Raw genomic sequence first — 18,958 nt, 5'->3', positions numbered from 1 at the left:
GGCTCATCCAGAGGATGTGTGCGTGCAGGGCTGCACCAAGTGGCTCGAAGGCCATCATTTTCAATTATGGCTGGCCCACACATGGTATTTTATGATTGTCCTTTTAGCTGCCCTGTAGCCGAACACATGTTTGTGCCACTTGCGAGAGAAACCGCTTTATTTTAAATTTCATGTCCAAATAGAATTTCAAAAACCAAACAGAAACAAGCACCTCGATGGCTCACTTCACCTTGCTGTCCTCTGAAGCTGAGCACTAATAGCCGTCCGGGTTGAAAGCTCATGCTTGTGCCCACTGGACTTGTGAGAACTAGAAGGTTGGACTGATTCCTTTTGATTTGTCTCCAACGAAACCTCAGATCGGAGAAGCATTGGTTTATATGACTGCCCTTCACCAAAGCGCCGAATAAAAGAGCAAAAGGAGATAAGTGAAAAATGAAAATGGCAGCCAGACAATGTTCATCATCTCACTACGACACTCATCTACAGCCAGGGATGATTCTGCTACACTCACACATCAAAAACAAGGAGGGGGAAAAAAAGGGAGAACCTTCACCTTGTGCAATCACACGGCTGTTTGGTGTACTTGTGGATGTGTGAATGTGCGAGCTTGCATCTGTGTGTATGAGCTATTTGTGAGTCCACCTCAGGCACTGGGCTGCTGGGTATGCAGCCTTAAAAGGTTGTGTTTCTGCTGCCATCTCTCTCGCTCCTCTGTGTGTGTTTCTCACTGGCGCTCAGACTCTTTCCACCTTTGTTTTGTCTGTGTGTCTGCATCGTTCACCATCGCTGGTGTCTCCATCTGTGCTCCATTATCGATGCTTTATCATAATTGTTGGTAAAAGTACAAGGCAAAACGTTGGACGAGTGTCTCATTCGCAGCCTTTCACATCCAGCACAGGGAATGACCTTATGCTATTTGAGAGGGAAGCTGGTTAGCGCTGGCAGTTTTGAGAACATAATAAAGCTATTTATGCAGCGAGTCTGGCCTCTCACAATCACCCTGCTGTCTGAGGCTAGTCGAGGTGCGTATGTGTGTGTGTATCACTGTGTTTGTGTGTCTAAGAGAGAGAGTGAGAGTGGAGAGAGGAGACAGTGAGGCTCAGGCTAAGTAAGTGAGGGAGGCCCGAGGAGGGGTCAGTCTTACATAAACTCTCAGCCTGTCTGCCAGTAACAGAACTAACACCGCTTAGGGCACTGAGCAGTGAGGGAGGAGGAATAGTCATGACCCAGCTAAGTAGTTTATGCAGTAATGGCCCAGAATGAAGATTGTACTAATGCATGATGCCATTTTGCTGTCATACCGGGCGATAGTCGGAAAGAGGTACTACGCCATAAGAGCACCATTCAAAGTGGATGGGTTTCTGTTTGAGTGTTGTGCGCGTGTGTGTGTGTGCATGTGTGTGTGTGATGTTGTGGTTGGCAGCTGTCTTTTTTTCCTGTCATTGTCCTCAGTCACATGACGGCCAGGGTGGCTTTCACACATGCCATTAGGGCGAGTCACCAAGCTGACATTAGGGACTGGGAGGCTCCTGAAGGTCCAAACAGGGTCATGTGGGCACTGTAGGATCAGACGGGGACTACGCCTGGACTCACCATCTTTTGCTTATACGTTGTAAAACTTTGAACACTCGCAAGTCATCGAACGCCCATGATGGTGGTTTTTGAGTCTTTGGAATGATTTCCTAACTTCCAGGCAGCCAGTGGTTTTCATTCATTTTAGTGGGATATGAAAATCACTCCTGAGATAGGTAATCCATCATACTGAACATTTTTCCCTCCTTTATTTACGTATCAGTGTTACTGATTGATTGCCATTTTTTGCCATTGCGTGGTTTTACAGTGAGGAGGGTCTGCTCCGAAGGCGCTCTTTAGTGGAAGAATTAAATTAAAGAGGCTCTGACATCTGGATTTCAGACTTGCACTTAAAATCTTTGTTGTTGAGAAATCAAACCCAAAAGAAAATGCCTTTATAAAAAGGATTCTTCCCTTAAACAGGCTGCTGTTGAGCAGCCACGTTTAAAATCTTCACTTCAATAAATTTGTTCAAAGCATTAACAAGGAATAATTCTCAGAGAAATAATTCTGCACAAATAAAACAGGGTAAAGAGCCAAACAAGCTCCATTTCATACTGCAGTCAGTGATTTACAGTGTAGAACATCAATCTGAAAGTGCATTAGTATGCTTTGGAAAATTTTGGTAGTCTAACAGAATAAGTATAAGCAATTTGGAGTTCATAAGCTCAAACATGCAAAACCGCTGTTACAGTCCTTGAAGTTTTTTTTTAAATACTAAACCACCATTGAGCAACCAGGGCCTGCATCAATAACCCGTATAAGTGGTTTCAGATTGGCAAACTTTACAGCTAAAGAGAGGGTTTGTAGAAACAAGTCTTTTCATTTTCATTTAATCTAGGGCACGGAGAAGGAAAAATGACCCAAGCACTGACTTGAACCTCAGGGCTTGACACTGTGTGTGCAGTTTTACACTGACAAGTTTGCTGGAATACCACTGTGGATTATGATTATTCAATCACACTGTAAGCATGTGCTGCAAGGCCTGTTAGGTATTATGATGGGATCAGCTGATTGTACAGTAGTGTGAACTGGTACAGGAGCGCACGCTGAGAAGACATACAGATCGTGTAAAATGCCCGCAGTAAACAAGTCAGAGAATGGAGAGTTGCAGGTAATTGTAGGAATGCGCTGTGAACCCGTCAGGTAAGCCTGTAGCAAGCAGAAAGGATTTTCTTGAGTCACGTCCACAGGTAGCGGTCTAGTCTGGGTTCACATCAGTGTAAATGGTGTCAGCCTAAGCTCAGAGTGTGAGACAGCATTCCCCACTTCTAGCTCAGTCATGCCTCGTGTCATATTGACTGATGGGATTCCCTGGAGCTGTAGTGAGAAGTGTAGTCCAGTGTTTGTTTTGGTTGCTTTCTGTTTATACGCCTGCATGTAAGTAGGCCTGTGTATGTGTGTGTGTGTGTGTGTGTGTGTGTGTGTGTGTGTGTGTGTGTGTGTGTGTGTGTGTGTGTGTGTGTGTGTGTGTGTGTGTGTGTGTGTGTGTGTGTGTGTGTGTGTGTGTGTGTGTGTAAAATATATATCTATGCCCACATGTGCAATGATCATAAACAGCGAACCTTAAATTCTCTGAGAAATGGCGACCACAACCTTTTCTCTGGAGAGCAGAAATAACAGCAGGGGTGCAGGAGTGTACTCTCTGACAGCAACATTGTCATTTGGATGTGTATTTATGTGCATAAGTGTATGGCTTTTTGTTCATGCATGTGTGTTGCAAGGCTGCTGCATGCGTGTGTAAAACAGTTCAGACGCTGGTTTTTCCAGACCAGCTCGTAAACCACATCTGGGGAAAGAATTTAGATTCCTTCCCTCCGTCTTTCTCTGCTGCCTTTCCTTTTCCCCCTGTGTGATTCCCTCCCTCCTTCTCTGCTCTGGTGAAAAGAAAAAAAAAAAACAGAAGTCAGCTTCGTTCACTTTTTTCTGTCTTGTGTCCTCAGGCTAACTTCAGCCTGGTTTTAGAGCGGAGAAGAGGAATGTCTTATTTTGCACTGATCACTCTTGTGTCTGCGTGGCTCCGCTTCAGATCTGTAGTGGGGATAGAATTAGTGCAGAAGGGAGCGAGAGAAGATTTAGCAAAGAGTGAGTGAAGAAAAGAGCAGGGAAAGAGAGGAAAGCAAAGTGGTAGTGGGTGTCAAAAAAAATGAGTTTGTTTATGCGAGGTACAAAATGCAAATGAGAGGCTGGCAGCATGCCTCTGCAGCTCTGTGATGAGCTTGTGTGTTTGTCTTCATACTTAACAGGCAGGCAGTGATGTTGATGACAGCGGACAGGCCTGTGCTGAGAGCTAGCAATGGAATGGAGGCTATGATGATGACAGGACAGGTTTTATTCGCACCTTTTTTTTGCTAATCATGTCGCTCACCTGCTCTTTTCACAGACTGTCCCTGGCTTCGCTGTGTTCCTGTGGGACAACCAGCCCAACCCCAGTAGCTGATTGACAACAACCAACCAGCCCGACAGACTACTGCTCTCTATCTTCCTATTGGCTGGCTGCCACAGCTTCGCCCATCCTGATTGGCTCTGGCGGGAGCGTGGATGGAGCCAAGGGATCTGGTTGGCTCAGCCCGACCCAAAGAGGCGGACCTTAAGGGAGGTAGGGCGGGGCCCAATGAAGAGGACCAAGAAGGAGCAGGAAGCACCGGGTTGGTGCGCGGTGATGATGTGATTAACGGTGCCATCAGTGAAGGGGAGGGGCTAGAGGAGCAGGGGGAGGGGCTTATGGAGGAACAGGAGTTCTCCATCAAGGAAGCAAGTTTCAAGGAAGGAAGTTTAAAGCTGAAGATTCAGACCACCAAGCGCACCAAGAAGCCCCCCAAGAGCCTTGAGAACTACATTTGCCCACCTGAGATCAGGATGACCATCAGGCCTCCGATGGGAGAGGGCAAAGGGGGACGACAGGGACGAACGGGAGGCGGGGCCGGAGCAGGACGGGCCCCGAAGGACGAAGAACGAGGACCCCCCAGAAAAAGGGTAAGCCAAGAAAGTCCTGATAAGTTTGAGTTTCCATGGACTGAAAACCTGCCTCTGTTTGTCTCCACATCTCTCACACACTCCACCTCTTTCTGTACCTTTCCCAGTAGCTCTTTTCCTGGCTTGGTTACATGGGGTCAAAGTTTGCTCCGTAATTGAAACCGGTCTAACTGAGATCACACAGTGACACGCATACACAACACACACTCACATACAAGCTGAGAATAGGGCTGACATAAGCAAGTGACAGCTGGTGTCTGCTCTCTCCATTTGTGGTCATATACACAGAGGCCTTTCCTCTCTCCTCTCCTCTCCTCTCCTCTCCTCTCCTCTCCTCTCCTCTCCTCTCCTCTCCTCTCCTTTAATGAAATCGGCTCTGGTAGGTCACTGCCTTCACCCCCTCCTCCTCCCTCCATTACACCCTTTACACACTATACTGGTGTTCGCTGTGTGTCACACTGTGTATGTACAGGTCCTTGGGGGAATCGAGTGTTTGCAATGTGTGTTGACCTACACAGTGGTGTGTGTGTCCAGACCTGACAGCCATCTCCATGTCACTGAGCTCAACAGGCCCAGCAGGAGTAAAGGCGTCATGTTGTCAACACGATGCCGACTCGTGTTTTGTTGTGTTGTTCTTGTGGTTTCGACTCAAAATCCAAGGGGCTCGTGAGCTAATGGGGCCGCATGGTGGTTATTTGTACCAATAGCCTCGTCCTGCACGGTCGGCTTTCTCTCCACTCAGCTTTGGGTCAGCGTTCAAGAGAGCCTTGATGCATCATCAAAGGGTTTCTTACTGAGGGAATTTTGCGCATGGCAAGCAACTCATGCAAAAAAAACACCCCCTTTGTACAGAAAATCTCTTCTCATTTTCGCAAAAAGATGAGGTCTCTAAAATCAGGTAATGAAAGGAAATACATTCTGCCAATTAGGATCTGCACCCCGTCATCTCGTGAAGCCAGCTGGATACAGATATGCTGTATGTCTCATTACGGTTTCCAAACTTGGGGGATATAAAGATAAATCCAAAAGGGTTAATCTTTTTTCAGACTTTCCTCTAATCTCGGTTCCTTCTTACTGGATAATTTTAGTTCTCCAGGAGCTTTCGGGTTGATTGTAGATATTTACAGCTGGTGACAAGCGGTTGCATGAAGATTCATAGCCAAGAAATTTGGGAGCCATTGCTCTATATTTACGTCTGCTGGGGTTTTCAAACAATTGGAACATTGGCTTGGAAGAAAAATTTATGGTTGTTGCTTTGTCACTGGCAAATTTTAGTGCCAGAAATTCAGCCAGTTGTCTGCAGGATGTGTATTCTCACCACAAAGTGAGGTGCTGCCACTTTCCTGTAAATAAAGTATGAAAAGCATGTTTACCACTGAAAAATGTCAGTGTTTATATCCATTAGTGAGCTGAGCGAGCCGAGCCTGGCGCTCTGATGTTTGAGCAGCTATTCCTAATCTAGCGCCATCGGCCCCCATTGGGAAGCCCACTGCTACAGTATGATTGACAGAGGTTGTCATAGTGACAGGGGCAGCAAGCTGGTCTCTATTGAGGTTTGAGGTTTGGGGAGGAGGGGAGGATGTGTTGGTGTTGATTCAGATCAGTTTCAGCCCTTCATCCCCTACGCTCTGTCCCTCAATCACCCCCCCCCCCCCCCCCCCGCCCTCCATCCCCCATCCCTCTTCCTCCTGCTTGCCCCTACATCCTTTTCCCTCCATCTACCCATCACCTGCCACCCCAAGGGTGTAATACAGGCAGGCTCAGTGGAGAGGAACGGGTTAAAGAGAGAGGCTGGGCTGCTTGCTGTCTCCCTCTCTTTCTCTGTGTGTGTGTGTGTGTGTGTTGAGGTTAAATACTCTCTTTGTGGTGCATGTGAGGCTGTGTGTCAGGAGGGGAGGTGAGGTGAGGAGGGGGGAGCAGATGGACAGCCTCTCTACTCTCTCTTGTATTGTGTCCACATCCACTCTTTTCCCGCTTTTCTCTCTTTATCCTTTTTGTCTATCTTTCCACACTTTTCCTCCTCCATCTTTTCTTCCCCTCGCATCTTCCCCTCTTTTCACGCGCTCCTTTTTTCCCCCCTCATCACTCTTTTCCCATCCTCTTCCTCCCTCTTTCACCCTCTGTTGTCTTGTAGCAGATGGCAGTGTGGGGCAGCAGCAGCAGCAACAGAGCAGAAGCCAGAGTGTGAGCAGGAGAAAGGGGGGAGAGGAGAAGAAGGGGGTTGTGGAAAAAGGAGGAGGAGGAGGAGGAGGAGGAGGAGGAGGAGGAGGAGAAAGGAGGTGGGGGTCAGGCATATGGAGAGCCTGGTTAAGGGGCCCCCTCAGAGGGAGTGTGTATGTGCGTGTGGTGAATAGAGGAGGGGGAGAGGCAGGATACAATAGACGCCCATTAAGACAGAGGTTTGACTCTAATAGACAGAGAAGGGGAAAGACAGACAGACAGATAAGAAGGCAAACACGTAGAGCGGTGCAAAGAAAGACATGGAAACGGTGTCTTTTATTTTGGAGCCACCCCCGATTCAGCTGTCAGAACTTTTTTCCTTCTCTAAGATTTCACTTTTTATGTTATTCATGTGAGAAAACTGGCATCAAATAGCATATTAAGACATGAGAAGATGTAAATGGTGGTTATGTAAAAGCTCAACTGACTAGTTCAACAGTAGTGGCAGGGAATTACCTCATGTTAGGAAATGTATGGATGTAAACAAAGGCTGTGTATGAAATCACACCTTGTTTACTATAGAGTGATGAGTTTACCTCCCACAGTGTCTAAATTTGGAGTGTAAAATTTATGTGATTTCATCCAAAATTGATGGAAGAACAACAATGGATGATCCCACATTTTATAGATTTAGAAGTTATAGTCATGTGACTCTGCACCTGTCAGTGATGACACATAATGACATGAATTTATTGGCTGCTCACAATAACGTAAACTACTCAGGGAGTCTTGAATGCGTGAACAAGAGAAGAGCAAAAGATGTAATTTCCCCCATGTTAAAGGGAATCTCGCCCCGCTGTCATCTTCATGGCGGGCATCTGTAACCGGGGGAGTCAATGAGCAAGCGCTTTGTGTCAGAGGACAGACCCACACACACATTAACGGGATACGATGGGCTCCCCTTCTCTGTCTCCAGCTGACATCACACACATGCTGAACGTCCTCTCACACACATCCCTTTGTCTGGCCACGCTGCGAGCTTTTGGAAGATGAATGTGTGTGTTTTAATGGATTGGGTCCTGGGTCAACCGCTGCATCACTCCTCCAGACACGCATGCCCTCGTGCACGCAAACGCACGGACGCGCAGTTATCGGTCCAATGCCTTCACATGGGGAAGCGAACGCAAGCTAAAACGCACCCACACGCTGTCTCTGTCTCTTCCACACAGACACAAACGCACACACACAAATCATGTTGAGCAGTGATTGCAGTTAGAGAGAGTGTTTTCCTGGTTATCTGTCCAGTTCCCTGGACGTGCCAAATGTGGCTCTTAATCCATTTCACTATCTGTGGGGAGAGATAAGCCAGAGCTTTTTCAGGAGTCCAGGCCAGGCTGTGTGTTGTTGTTGTCGTGTGTGTGTGTGCACTTCCGTGTGTGTTTATTAGCGGGTGCATGCGAAAGCCTGACGCTAGACACACACTTATCTTGTCTTGACAGCCCCTCTGCTTGGTGGTCCTCCTGGCTATGTGTGTGTATGCGTGTGTGTGTGTGTGTGTGTGTGTGTGTGTGTGTGTGTGTGTGTGTGTGTGTGTGTTGTTGCTTGGTGGTCTCCCAGCAGTGTTTGGGATTATTATGTGTTAGTCAAGTGCATTCACAAGGAAATTAATGCTGCCACAGTTGCCACGCCAAGTGTGTGTGCATGCAACGCGTGCACGTGCGTGTGTGAAATGGTTAGCCTTTTGATGTGAGTTTTTTTTATCCCTGGCTGAGATGGCGGTTGGTGACCTGAGGGACTTGATGAGCTCATAAAATAGGAGCGTGTATGCTTGTGTGTGTGTGTGTGTGTGTGTGTGTGTGTGTGCTTGTGTGTGTGAAGCACCATGCTTACCCACAGAGAGCAGTGCTTGACGGATGTATGAATATGTATGAACATGAATGATCACCTCTAATATGGTCTGACCAAACTGTCATATTACACTTTTTCTGGTGTCTGTCAACGTGGTAAAAAAGAAGCAGGCTTTTATTTTGGTATCTGTGTCTCTCTGTGTGTGTGTGTGTCCTCAGTGTGCAATCTTTGAGAGTATGAACTGGGAATGCTTTAAGGGGCGTTTCCCTGTAGTAGATGGGGGATGGGACATGTGAATATGTGTGTGTGTTTGTGTGCGTGTGGGCCTGCATGCTGGGGAGGGGTGAGTGATTTAGCACCGCTGAAACACCAGCTGTCCATCTGTGTCTGACCCCCATACACACCCTGTGCACACTTGAAACACACACCGACACCCACACTGACACACACACACATCCACGAATGCTTCGTATCTAACCTCTGATCTGCTCTTGAGTATCTCTCAAATCTTAAGAAAGTCCAGACAAAACACAATCTGTTCATCTGTCTTTCTTCCACCAGACACACACTTGCACACAGTGTGATTTCCAACACTTCAGAGGATATTGCGTTGATTAAATTAATTTCCTGGAGATGCTAGACATAAATACTACACTCACTCTTCTCCTTAACCTAACCCTAATCCAATCCTAAACCATATCTTCATGCTAAAATTAAATGGTTGACATCACTAGGGCTTGCTTTTTGTATCAAAACTGAGGCGAATCCTTGCATACTGACTGTCTGAACTGATTTGTGTCTCTGCGACGTGAGTAATAGTTAATACACAAACGCACACACCCAACAATACACTAAGCTACACTGCTGCCCAATTAGCTCTGCGGTAGCGCTGGTGCTGCAGCAGCTCCACAATGAATGACTCTGCAAGGTCACTCCCAGTGAGCACATGTACATGCTCACACACACACACACACACACACACACACACACACACACACACACACACACACACACACACACACACACACACAATACCACACAAAGGAGCGCATGAGGCTGGCAGGAGAAAAGATGACCTTTGACCCTGCTGGACATTCAAAAGTGGAGGTGATAGCTGAACGCCACAGTTGTGTAAGCCTCGGTGTCTGTGTGTGTCTCCGTGTGTGTGTGTGTGTGTGTGTGTGCGCGCGCTGTATTGTTTGTTTGTGCGAGTGGGTCAGGGTTGAGACAACTGGAGTCTGGCCTTTGCTTTCTTACCCTCAGGGTTGGATTTGGTGTGTGTGCACATGTGTGCGTGTGTGTGTTTGTGTTGACCATTTGGTTGGAACTGTAGCTAATTTCTCAATCAGACACACACATACCATCTTCTCAATCCGTCCCAAAAGGTCAAGCCCTCTTCATTCACTATTGTGTCCAGTCCCAGTGGGTTTCTGTTCCTCTTCATGGCAGATGTAGGCTGAGCATAATGGCCAGTCTTGCTCAAGGTACATTTTAATGAAGACCTGAGGCAGCTACTTGCATTTAGAGAAATGTCAATGGCTCAGTCAGGAAGCGGCCAGCAGTGAACATGAAGGCATTTAGTGTTGTCAATAGTGTGCAAGTTTCAGCTTTTAGAAATAAAATGACTCTCTGTGTGGCTTACAGCTGATAATAATTTAAATACTCAACAGTAGAAATTATACAAAACGTGGTTGGTGGAGTTTTCTGCATGTATTAATCAAGTTAAACCCCACAGAAAACATACAGGCCTGAATTTGGTTTCTGGACAACGCTCGACTCTGACTCACTTTGAATGTGGGGACAATCTGGAGTGCGGCCATGTTTGATGTCTTCTGTGGTCATGGATGATGTTGAGTCACAGCATCATATGTTCATGGTGGTCGCTTTGTTAGTGTGGCTCCATGATGCCTCTCCCTCTGTGGTTAGTCTGTGTGTGTGTGTGTGTGTGTGTGTGTGAGAGGAGGGATGGATTGTGTGGTTTTGAGAGGAGGTCCAGCAGGGATAGAGGCTGATGTTTAGCAGCAGAAGAAGAGGAGAAGCAGGCGCAGAGTATTGACTTTCACTATGTCTCACTTTAAGCACAAGTGTGTTTGTCAGTGAAATCTGATGGCCCCATCAGCTGTCTGGGACGCGCCCGACAGAAGGCGTGCGTGTTTGTGTGTGTGTGTGTGTGTGTGTGTGTGTGTGTGTGTGTGTGTAGGGACAGTGTTCAGCACTCAAAAATACATCTTCTTTCATCTTTTATTTATATGTCTTATATTTTTAGGGCTTCACATTCACTTCTGTAGCTTTATTAACATGACATTTGACTACCGTAATGTTTTTATTTAGTTGGATTAAACGCATACTCGCCATATTTGCACTGAAAACACTTAATCATACAAGTCATTAAAAAGCATCCAGGCCGGCCTCAATCAGAACATGTGTTTTTTTTTTTCCCTTCCCTCTCCCATCATCCTGCCCAGTCCCCTGCTGCTTTTCATGTCTTTGCACCCGGCTTTGTAAAAATAATCTCGCCGCAGTTCCGCTGTTTATTTATGCTCGTTGTCTCTTTAGCGTGGATGCAGACATGAATAAATGATATAAATGTGTCTGTCTGTCCTTCTGTCTGCGTGTCTGTCCCTCGGGGCGGCTCAGACTAAACAAACAGCTGTGTTTATGAAGCAGCGAAGAGCCACAAGGGTCTTCTGTTTACTGGTCCATTTCAGCACACACAGACATATGCTCACATGCGCACACAGATACACACTGGCGGACGCCCTGCCCTCCTCATCTTTTACCTGCCCTGCTCCGTTGCGTTTTTGACCCTGGTGTATTCTGCCCCACTCAGCCCCACTCTCTCTCTCTCGCTATCTACCCCCTCTGCTCGGTGTAATGCTCGCTCGCTCTCAGACCGAGAGGAATGCCACTCCGTGTGACCTCTCACCTAAAGCTAGGAGGGGTGCTGCTTTGGACGAGGGAGTGAGGGGGCAGCTGCAGTCATGTGCCCGGGCCTGGAAGGAAACACACAAACACACACACACACGCACAAACAGAGAGAGCCAGGTTGTTTGCCAAAGTACACACACACACTCTAATTCTGGTAAAGTTGTGTACGCACTGATGCAGCTCTAGATGTGCTGCTCTCCTTCACCCACCTCTCTTTGTGGCTGTCTAAGAAAGTGTAGGATGCTGTGCTTTGGTCTGTGTGTGTGTGTGTCTGGGTGAATGCACGAGTGGAGTGCAGCCTCACACAAAGGCGTTATTGTTGGTGAGAGGGGGCCTGAGGGGAGGCAGGCAGTCTGATTGGTTAAGACTATTGTGTCTCACTTTGCCCATTCTCCCTGTCACCGAGGATGTCATTACAGCGGCTCTCTAACTCCGTCCTTCTCCCCCTCGCTCTCCTCCGAGCTGGAGATCATCTGAGGACTTCTGCTCACAGAAACACGTAGACCGAGTTGGGAAACCGTTACTTTGTAAGCTTCAAACTTGCAGCGCCAGACACCAGAGTGCGCTTCAGGACATAGTCATTTTTACAATAACAACTGTTTGCACTTGCTGGAAAGGAGTTTTGCTCTGAAGTAGTGTTAATGGTTGTTTTCATGGCTGATTATTATGTTTATTATTGTTATGATAATATAGATAATTGTTCAGAACATCAGGAAAAGTGGCCAGCACAAATTCAAATGGCTCAGAATCAACCAGCAGTCCAAGATTTTTTAACTGATAAACAATTGAGAAACGTTTTCCACATGTTTAGCCATATTTTCTGAATAAATGAAGGAGCAAGAATAAAAATATTTAAATCTTTAGGACATCCTTGTGTGGGTGAAGTTTACTGTGATGGAGAAATTTTGTTGTACATCATTCCCTTATCATCTCCTATCATTTCCCATCAGCTCTTTGCTGTGCACCGTATATACTGAACAAAAGTTTAAATGGAGTAAGCAACATTTTAGTCATTCTTTTAAACATAGGGAGGATGAGTATTTGTTCTTCATACACTTGGCATCTTGACAACAGAATGGACATCATTCTGGGAATGAAAATGGACAGATTGAGAGAGAGGTTATAGATCAGAAATCACAAGTCTGCTACACATCTGCAACACAAAGAGCTAAGATTTTCAATGTTGGTTCAGAAACATTTGAAAATTGAGTGGCAGATTTTCTGTCATACCACAAACTTGCTTAAAAACTTTCTGTGCACAGTTAGGTAAATCTTTTCTGCCCACAATAGAAATCAGATGTTTTTTTTCAACTTATTTTCCAAGTCAGAAAAGAAGACCATTTGCATGCTGCTTTTATGTTTTTGTTCAAACTTTTCTGTGCATTTCTTTTGCTTTGCTTTGTCAAAAAGAAAAACTGAATTTCTTGTGTAGTGGTTCGTTATATGGTCAAGAGTGGCAATTTCTCAAGTTTTTTAAGTCCTAACCTGAGCAGGAAAATGCAGGTGATGTGGTTGTGACCAGACGCCGCAGCATTTTTGAGTAACTGATCAGCGAGTGGGACTTTTGTCGTTACAGAGCACTGTTAGCCAGAGAGGAAGTGTTTAATCTCAGCACAGCTTCTGTCTTGAATTACCCATCATTCCACACAGGAAGTCATCCCTTAGGATTTAGAGCAGCTCATTGGCTGTTAATTGTTTCCTGTTGTACAGAAGTGGTATGATTGGGTCATATGGTGAACAGAGTACAGTCAACGACACATTCTGTTGGTTATATATCGCGCACGTGTTTGTAATGGTGTGTAATTTAGATGCACTGATTAAATAGCAGTCTGTCTAGACATGAACCGTCCAAACCAGTATGACACCAGTTCACATAAAAATGCAGCGTGCATATGTGTCTGTTTGCCCTGTCTCTGTTTATTTTCTTTGTGATGAGTGTGTGTGTGCTGTCACTGGAAGTTTGGCCGTGTCCTAAAAGGAACAATTGGCACCTAATCACTGTAATAATCACTATGAAAAAACTCTCAAGTCTTAGTGCTATTCACAGGCAGGACCTATGTATGCCTGCGCACGCCATTAATGCTAATAGCGGGGATTAGATGTAAACTTTGTGTAGCATGTAAATGTGTCTGTCATTACTGAGCGGGTGAAAACCTCCAATTGCGCCGTAATAACATGCTTCGGTTCAGCCAATCACGGGCTTTTGTTCAAATTGAGTCATCTACTTCTGAGCGTGTCTGAAGAGAGTTTGACAAGGAGACTCTCTGGTGTTTCGCTGCTATCTTTAGGAGCACTCCAATCTGAAGGATTACTGCTGTGGACGTAGGAGGGAACATTTTACTTGAGACCTACTGCTGTGCCTTAAATCTGGCTTGTGCTTTACAGCTTTCTAAAGGACGAATGTATTGTAGATCGAATGCTTGATCATGCGCAGCGGGGAGGGAACATAACAGCACCAAGGGAAGAATATGCAGCAGGAAAAGTTAGTTCTTGAACCGAATAGTCAACATCTTTATTTTCCTCCGTACTACCGTGGCTGCAGGCTGCACGCATAGTTTTGGAATTGCAGCATCAGCCCAGGAGTGGAAGGTTTGAATGAAGGCCCAATTTCCAAACTTTCCCACCCAACTTTCCCAGAAGATGCTTTGTCTGGCACAGATGCCACCAGATCTAAGATAGCGAAGCGCCGGGTACAGCGGCACATGCTGAGCGAAAACAGACATACAGGACACACATACACACAGTTTTAGGCAGCGGGCCTGATCCCAGTGATCCCCACGAACTGTCCCACCTTGACAACCCCTCCTCTTTCCTCCCCTTTCTCCTCCCTCTTTTCTCTCCCCTGCTGTGGGTCTCCTCAGGCGCATGAATGGAAGTCTTTATTCCCGGGAGAACTGGTGGGAAGAACGAGAAACAGGGGATGAAGGTGGGGGGGGGGGTTGGCAGGGAGGGAGTCAGGGGGGAGGTCTATGAGAGTGGCCACAAGATCAACACAGTGCCACAGCTCCTCTTTTCTCCTCCATCGCTTTTCCCTCCTTTTCTCTACCCTCCCACCCTCCACCACCACCACCACCACCACCACCACCCGCCTCTTTCTCCCTCAGTTTTTAAGTGCTGTGGATACAAAGCCCTGTTAGTATTCATGGTGTTTGTTTGCAGAGGAGCTGTGTGTGTGTGTGTGTGTGTGTGTGTGTGTGTGTGTGTGTGTGTGTGTGTGTGTGTGTGTGTGTGTGTGAGTGTGAGTGAGTGTGTGTCTGTCTGTGTGTGTGTGCAGAGCTGTCAGAAACACAGATCAGAGGGAAGCAGCGCTCTGAATGGGAAGCTGGAGAGAAGCGGGTGAGGGGGTGAGTTGGGGGTGGTAGTTCCCACAGGAGGAGAATGGTCAGCTCCAAAAAAAAAAAAAAAAGAAAAGAAGAAGAAGAAAAGGATGAGGAGATGAGGGGGGGGGGGGGGGCAGGACAGGGGGGAGACGGTGCACGAGGCCACGGAGGGAGACAGTGTGGTGTCAAAACTGAGGGAGAGAGGGTGACAAGGTGAGGCAGGGAGACAGGAAAGAGGGGATCATATCAATCATAAGGTTTCGGAGGGAACTGGTTGTAAACGAGTCCAGGCACCTCTCTTCTTGTTTTTCTGCTGGTCCTCTCCTTCCTCCCCCCTCTCTGCCGCTCTCATTCTTTTAGTAACCCCCCTCCCTCTCTCCCTCTCTGTCTCTCTGTACCTCTCTCTCTCTCTCTCTTTCTCTTTGTGTGTCTGTCTGGACAGCTGCCCAGTTCCATACACAGGGAAAAATGAAACACTCTAACCACTGGGCGTGCAGCCAAATAAAAGGCTGCGAAAAACTATTTGAAGGGCAGCGTGTTTGTGTGCGTCTGTGCGTGCCTGCATGGAGTTTGTGTATATGTTTGCTCCTGTGTGTGTGTGTGTGTGTGTGTGTGTGTGTGTGTGTGTGTGTGTGTGTGTGTAGTGGGTTGGGAGATTTTGGGTGTGCCTGCTGAGGGTGTTCTTTCCCAGTAGCGCAGCCAGTTCGCTATGAGAGACAAGTTCCACTCGCGAGTTTCAGATTGTTCAACGGTGAGAGGCCTGTAGCCGAGGAAAGGACAGGACAGGAGGGGCATCAGACCGGGGAACTGACGAATGAAATGCTTTACATCCACATACCAGTTTTTTACAACGCACACACACGCATATTTGTCAGTAAATATATGCTGACTCATTTGCAAAGTGCCTTTCAGTTGGGTGATTGCAGCACTTAGTCACATATTATCCATGACCTCCTCCGCTGCGCTCTGACCTTATCTGATGGTTACATCACCACTGGAAAGGAATGTGTGTCCCCATATCTGCCTGCATTCAGGTGTCAGGCAGCCTTTGTGCAACTGAATCCATGTTGCTACATTGCTGACCTAGAGGAAGAGAGAGCAGACCTGAACACAGCCCGGAGGGAGGGAGAGTGTGTCAGCTGAGACCTAAACATGCTTTGGGTTTTGTTTTGTGCTGGTCTTTAACCTTATCTTCATTTGATCAGTTGGGAAGAAGGTCTAGAAGAAGGACTGTGTAAAAGGTTGAAGCCTCACAGTACTTGTGCTTGTGAACTGCACAAGGGGTCAGAGTCCATGCCTTTGCTGATTTCCTGACCGCTGCCCCCTGCTGCAGGGCAGCAGTAACACAGGGAGATGACGGCTTGTTCGCTCAGCTGGCAGTGGTACGAACAATGATGGATCAGAATCAATTCGTCAGGTACAGCAATTTTTTTTCTGTGGTATTCGTGTAGCCATGTTTTACAGTGCACGATAAGGACCTCCAATACGTTGGTAAAATGTCAATGCAAAGCATGCGTTGCAAGTGAAAAGTGCACAGTAGGCATATGCATTTTAAGTAATCATCAAATGAAAACCTGTCAAGCTGCATGAGTGACCGAGGCTGACTTACTCTGGAAAAGGAAAGGACAGTAAATAATGAGTTCTTTTCACACTGGTTTGACTACTACCACCATAGGAGTACTTCAGTCCTTATGACCACTATTTATATTTGCTTAGATGGTGCCTGTATTTCCCTGGAAATGCTTCATGGAGTGCAAGAGGCATAGAGGAAGGGAGATGACGAGAGGGTGGTGAAAGGGAGGAAACTAAGAACAAAAAGCTGAACTGGTGCCAATAACCCAGCCTCAACCGGAAAAAAAGGGGGGGAGGAGGTCTCTCCTTATTTCTATTTATTCTGCTCTTTTGCTCTCCTATCTCGGTTAGGAAAGGTGCCCATGCCTCCTCTCTATTATCTGTCTGTGGTTGCTTTGTGGTCACTGGAGACGATACATTGAGAATGTGTGTGTGCATGTGGTAGTCTGTCTGTCTAACCACCCTATCATCCTGTCTGTCTCTTTCTCTGTGCCCTCCTTTAACCTGAAACAGCAGGTATTCTAGGACAGGTTAAATGAGAAAGCAAGTGTGTATCAGATGTCTGTCATCTTATCCCTCTGTGGACTCGCAGCATCTCTTCTCCAGTGTCACCGTGTACTCACACACGTACACCTCACAGCTGAAAGGATACCGTAGCAGTACATTCGGGAGATAAATGACAGTGTGTGCGTGCGCATTTGCTGGCTTTGTTAATCATTTATACTGTTCAACGTTCGCTTGCATGTGGGCAAGGTGTGTTTTCATCCATAAGCGTTAGGCTACTCAGTGTTCATGTGCGTTTTTGTACTTGTGACTTTGTGGAGCTTGTGCTCGGCCACTAAACAGCTTCAGCAACGAGTGTGGAAACAAAATGAGTGACACTTCTTGACTGCTGAGAGTAGATACGGCGGAAGAAAGAGTGAAGGAGATGAGGGCAGAACAGGAGATTAGCAGGGTGAAAGAAGAGATGATGCGCTTGTTCATGCAAATATTTAAAAGAGTGTGCTACTTGTTTCATCACTTTGGAAGTGGTGTGTCTATGTATAGCTTCAAAAAGCTAGAGCTTATCATGTGGCAAGGCGCCGATGCATCTAGACTAAAATTTGTGTTCATACGTTGGCATTTTGTGCTACATATGTAGGAAGACAGGATTTTGTAAAGCCTTTAAAAGTGTACGTCTACTACTCTATACAAGTGTGTGCGTGTACACTTGCACGCCTGTGTGTACATGCTGAGAGGCAGGCCTGTGGTTAGGTTACATCTCCCTGCAGCGCAGCAGAACAGTGTCTTGTTGCGTCATACTGAGTCTGTTAATAACAGGCTAAACCACAAAGGCCATCCGCTGCTCTATTTCTCATCTTCCAGCAGTACACTGATTATGCAGCAGTGATACATTAAGCAGCATTACGTTGTCTGATATGTTGATAATTTCTCAAGCTTTTGCATGTTTAGATTTACATGGACAAATGTAAATTGGCATTGAGTAAGGACTGACTGCAGATTTGTAGCTTCATAGCAAAAAAAAAAATTGCACTATAGTGTCGGGATGTATATTGTTTAAGACACTGTTGTTGACGGTGTGACGTTGTAAGTTACAGTTGTGAGCAGCACAGAAGAGCTGTCAACAAAATACAGATAATATATCGTAAATAATTCTGGAGGGACACAGCTGAACTTGGCTACTGTGTTTATTGCTGTGTGTATTCAGACACCCCCAACTCCATCCCTCCAGCTCTCACAGCGTGCTACATCCTTGCCACAGGAATTTAATTGCTCTGTAAACAAGTCTTTTGTTTTGTTGCACACTGTTTGCTCATGCACACAAGATGTATTAAAAGCCTCAGTTCTGCTGTGAAAAGCGAAGAATGTCATATTAGAGCGCAACAAATCACTGATCTGATATGTGCGAACAAAATGATAATGTATGCATAACTGAAAGCTGTGCTGTATATGTATTATCTCTGTGAAGATAGACTGATGTTATGAAGACAGGAAATAGAGTTGTCATAGTTTTGTGATTGCATTATCATCATCATATCATTTGTCTATTCCTGTGGCTGTATAAAACTGTCTTGTGATTGCAGTTTCTATGTAGTAACAAGTCTTTGTTTCTCTTTTTTTCTTTTTGCTCCCAGACATACGAGCGCCAGTTCAGAATGCCAGAGCAGAGAGAGGGAGGCCTGCTACAACTACTGGGAGATCACACTCCACCCAAACACCAGCTTCGCAGCTCCCTTCTTCCTGCACACGCACCCTCACACACCCAGCAAACACAGCACACACTCGCGCAAAAATTCCAACATACTCACGCACACCAACACCAAATCAGTCCAGACTGGATCACGTCTACAGCACCTTCTGCATCCCCAGCCCATCCTGCAGATTCTGAGCCAGCCAGAGATTTGGCAGGAGCCAGTAGAAGCTCTTTGCTAGATCCAACCCAACCTTTCTCACGAACAGCAACACAGAGTCCCTCACCGCAGAGATCCTTGACTCCAGACCTGCAGCTGCCAGTGGTTACAGATGCCAGTATTCTCAACCTGACCTCCCTCAGCAGGTATGGTTCATTTTTCTGTGTCGTG

General features: G+C 46.4%; 1 protein-coding gene across 1 annotated transcript in view; it reads left to right on the top strand.

Moving 5' to 3' along the window:
* The window catches only part of setbp1 (SET binding protein 1), a 34,667-nt gene that overhangs the window by 2,692 nt on the left and 13,017 nt on the right, over positions 1-18,958 (top strand). The window contains exons 2-3 of the mRNA XM_022218319.2: positions 3,956-4,548; positions 18,512-18,933. Coding sequence (XP_022074011.2) covers positions 4,114-4,548; positions 18,512-18,933 — 857 coding nt within the window. The 5' untranslated portion in view covers positions 3,956-4,113. The remainder of the gene's footprint in view (positions 1-3,955; positions 4,549-18,511; positions 18,934-18,958) is intronic.

This window comes from Acanthochromis polyacanthus, chromosome 7 (assembly GCF_021347895.1).
Source record: "Acanthochromis polyacanthus isolate Apoly-LR-REF ecotype Palm Island chromosome 7, KAUST_Apoly_ChrSc, whole genome shotgun sequence".
Lineage (NCBI taxonomy): Eukaryota > Metazoa > Chordata > Actinopteri > Pomacentridae > Acanthochromis > Acanthochromis polyacanthus.
Note: the sequence above shows the minus strand (reverse complement) of the source record. Positions and strands in the feature narration are given on the sequence as shown.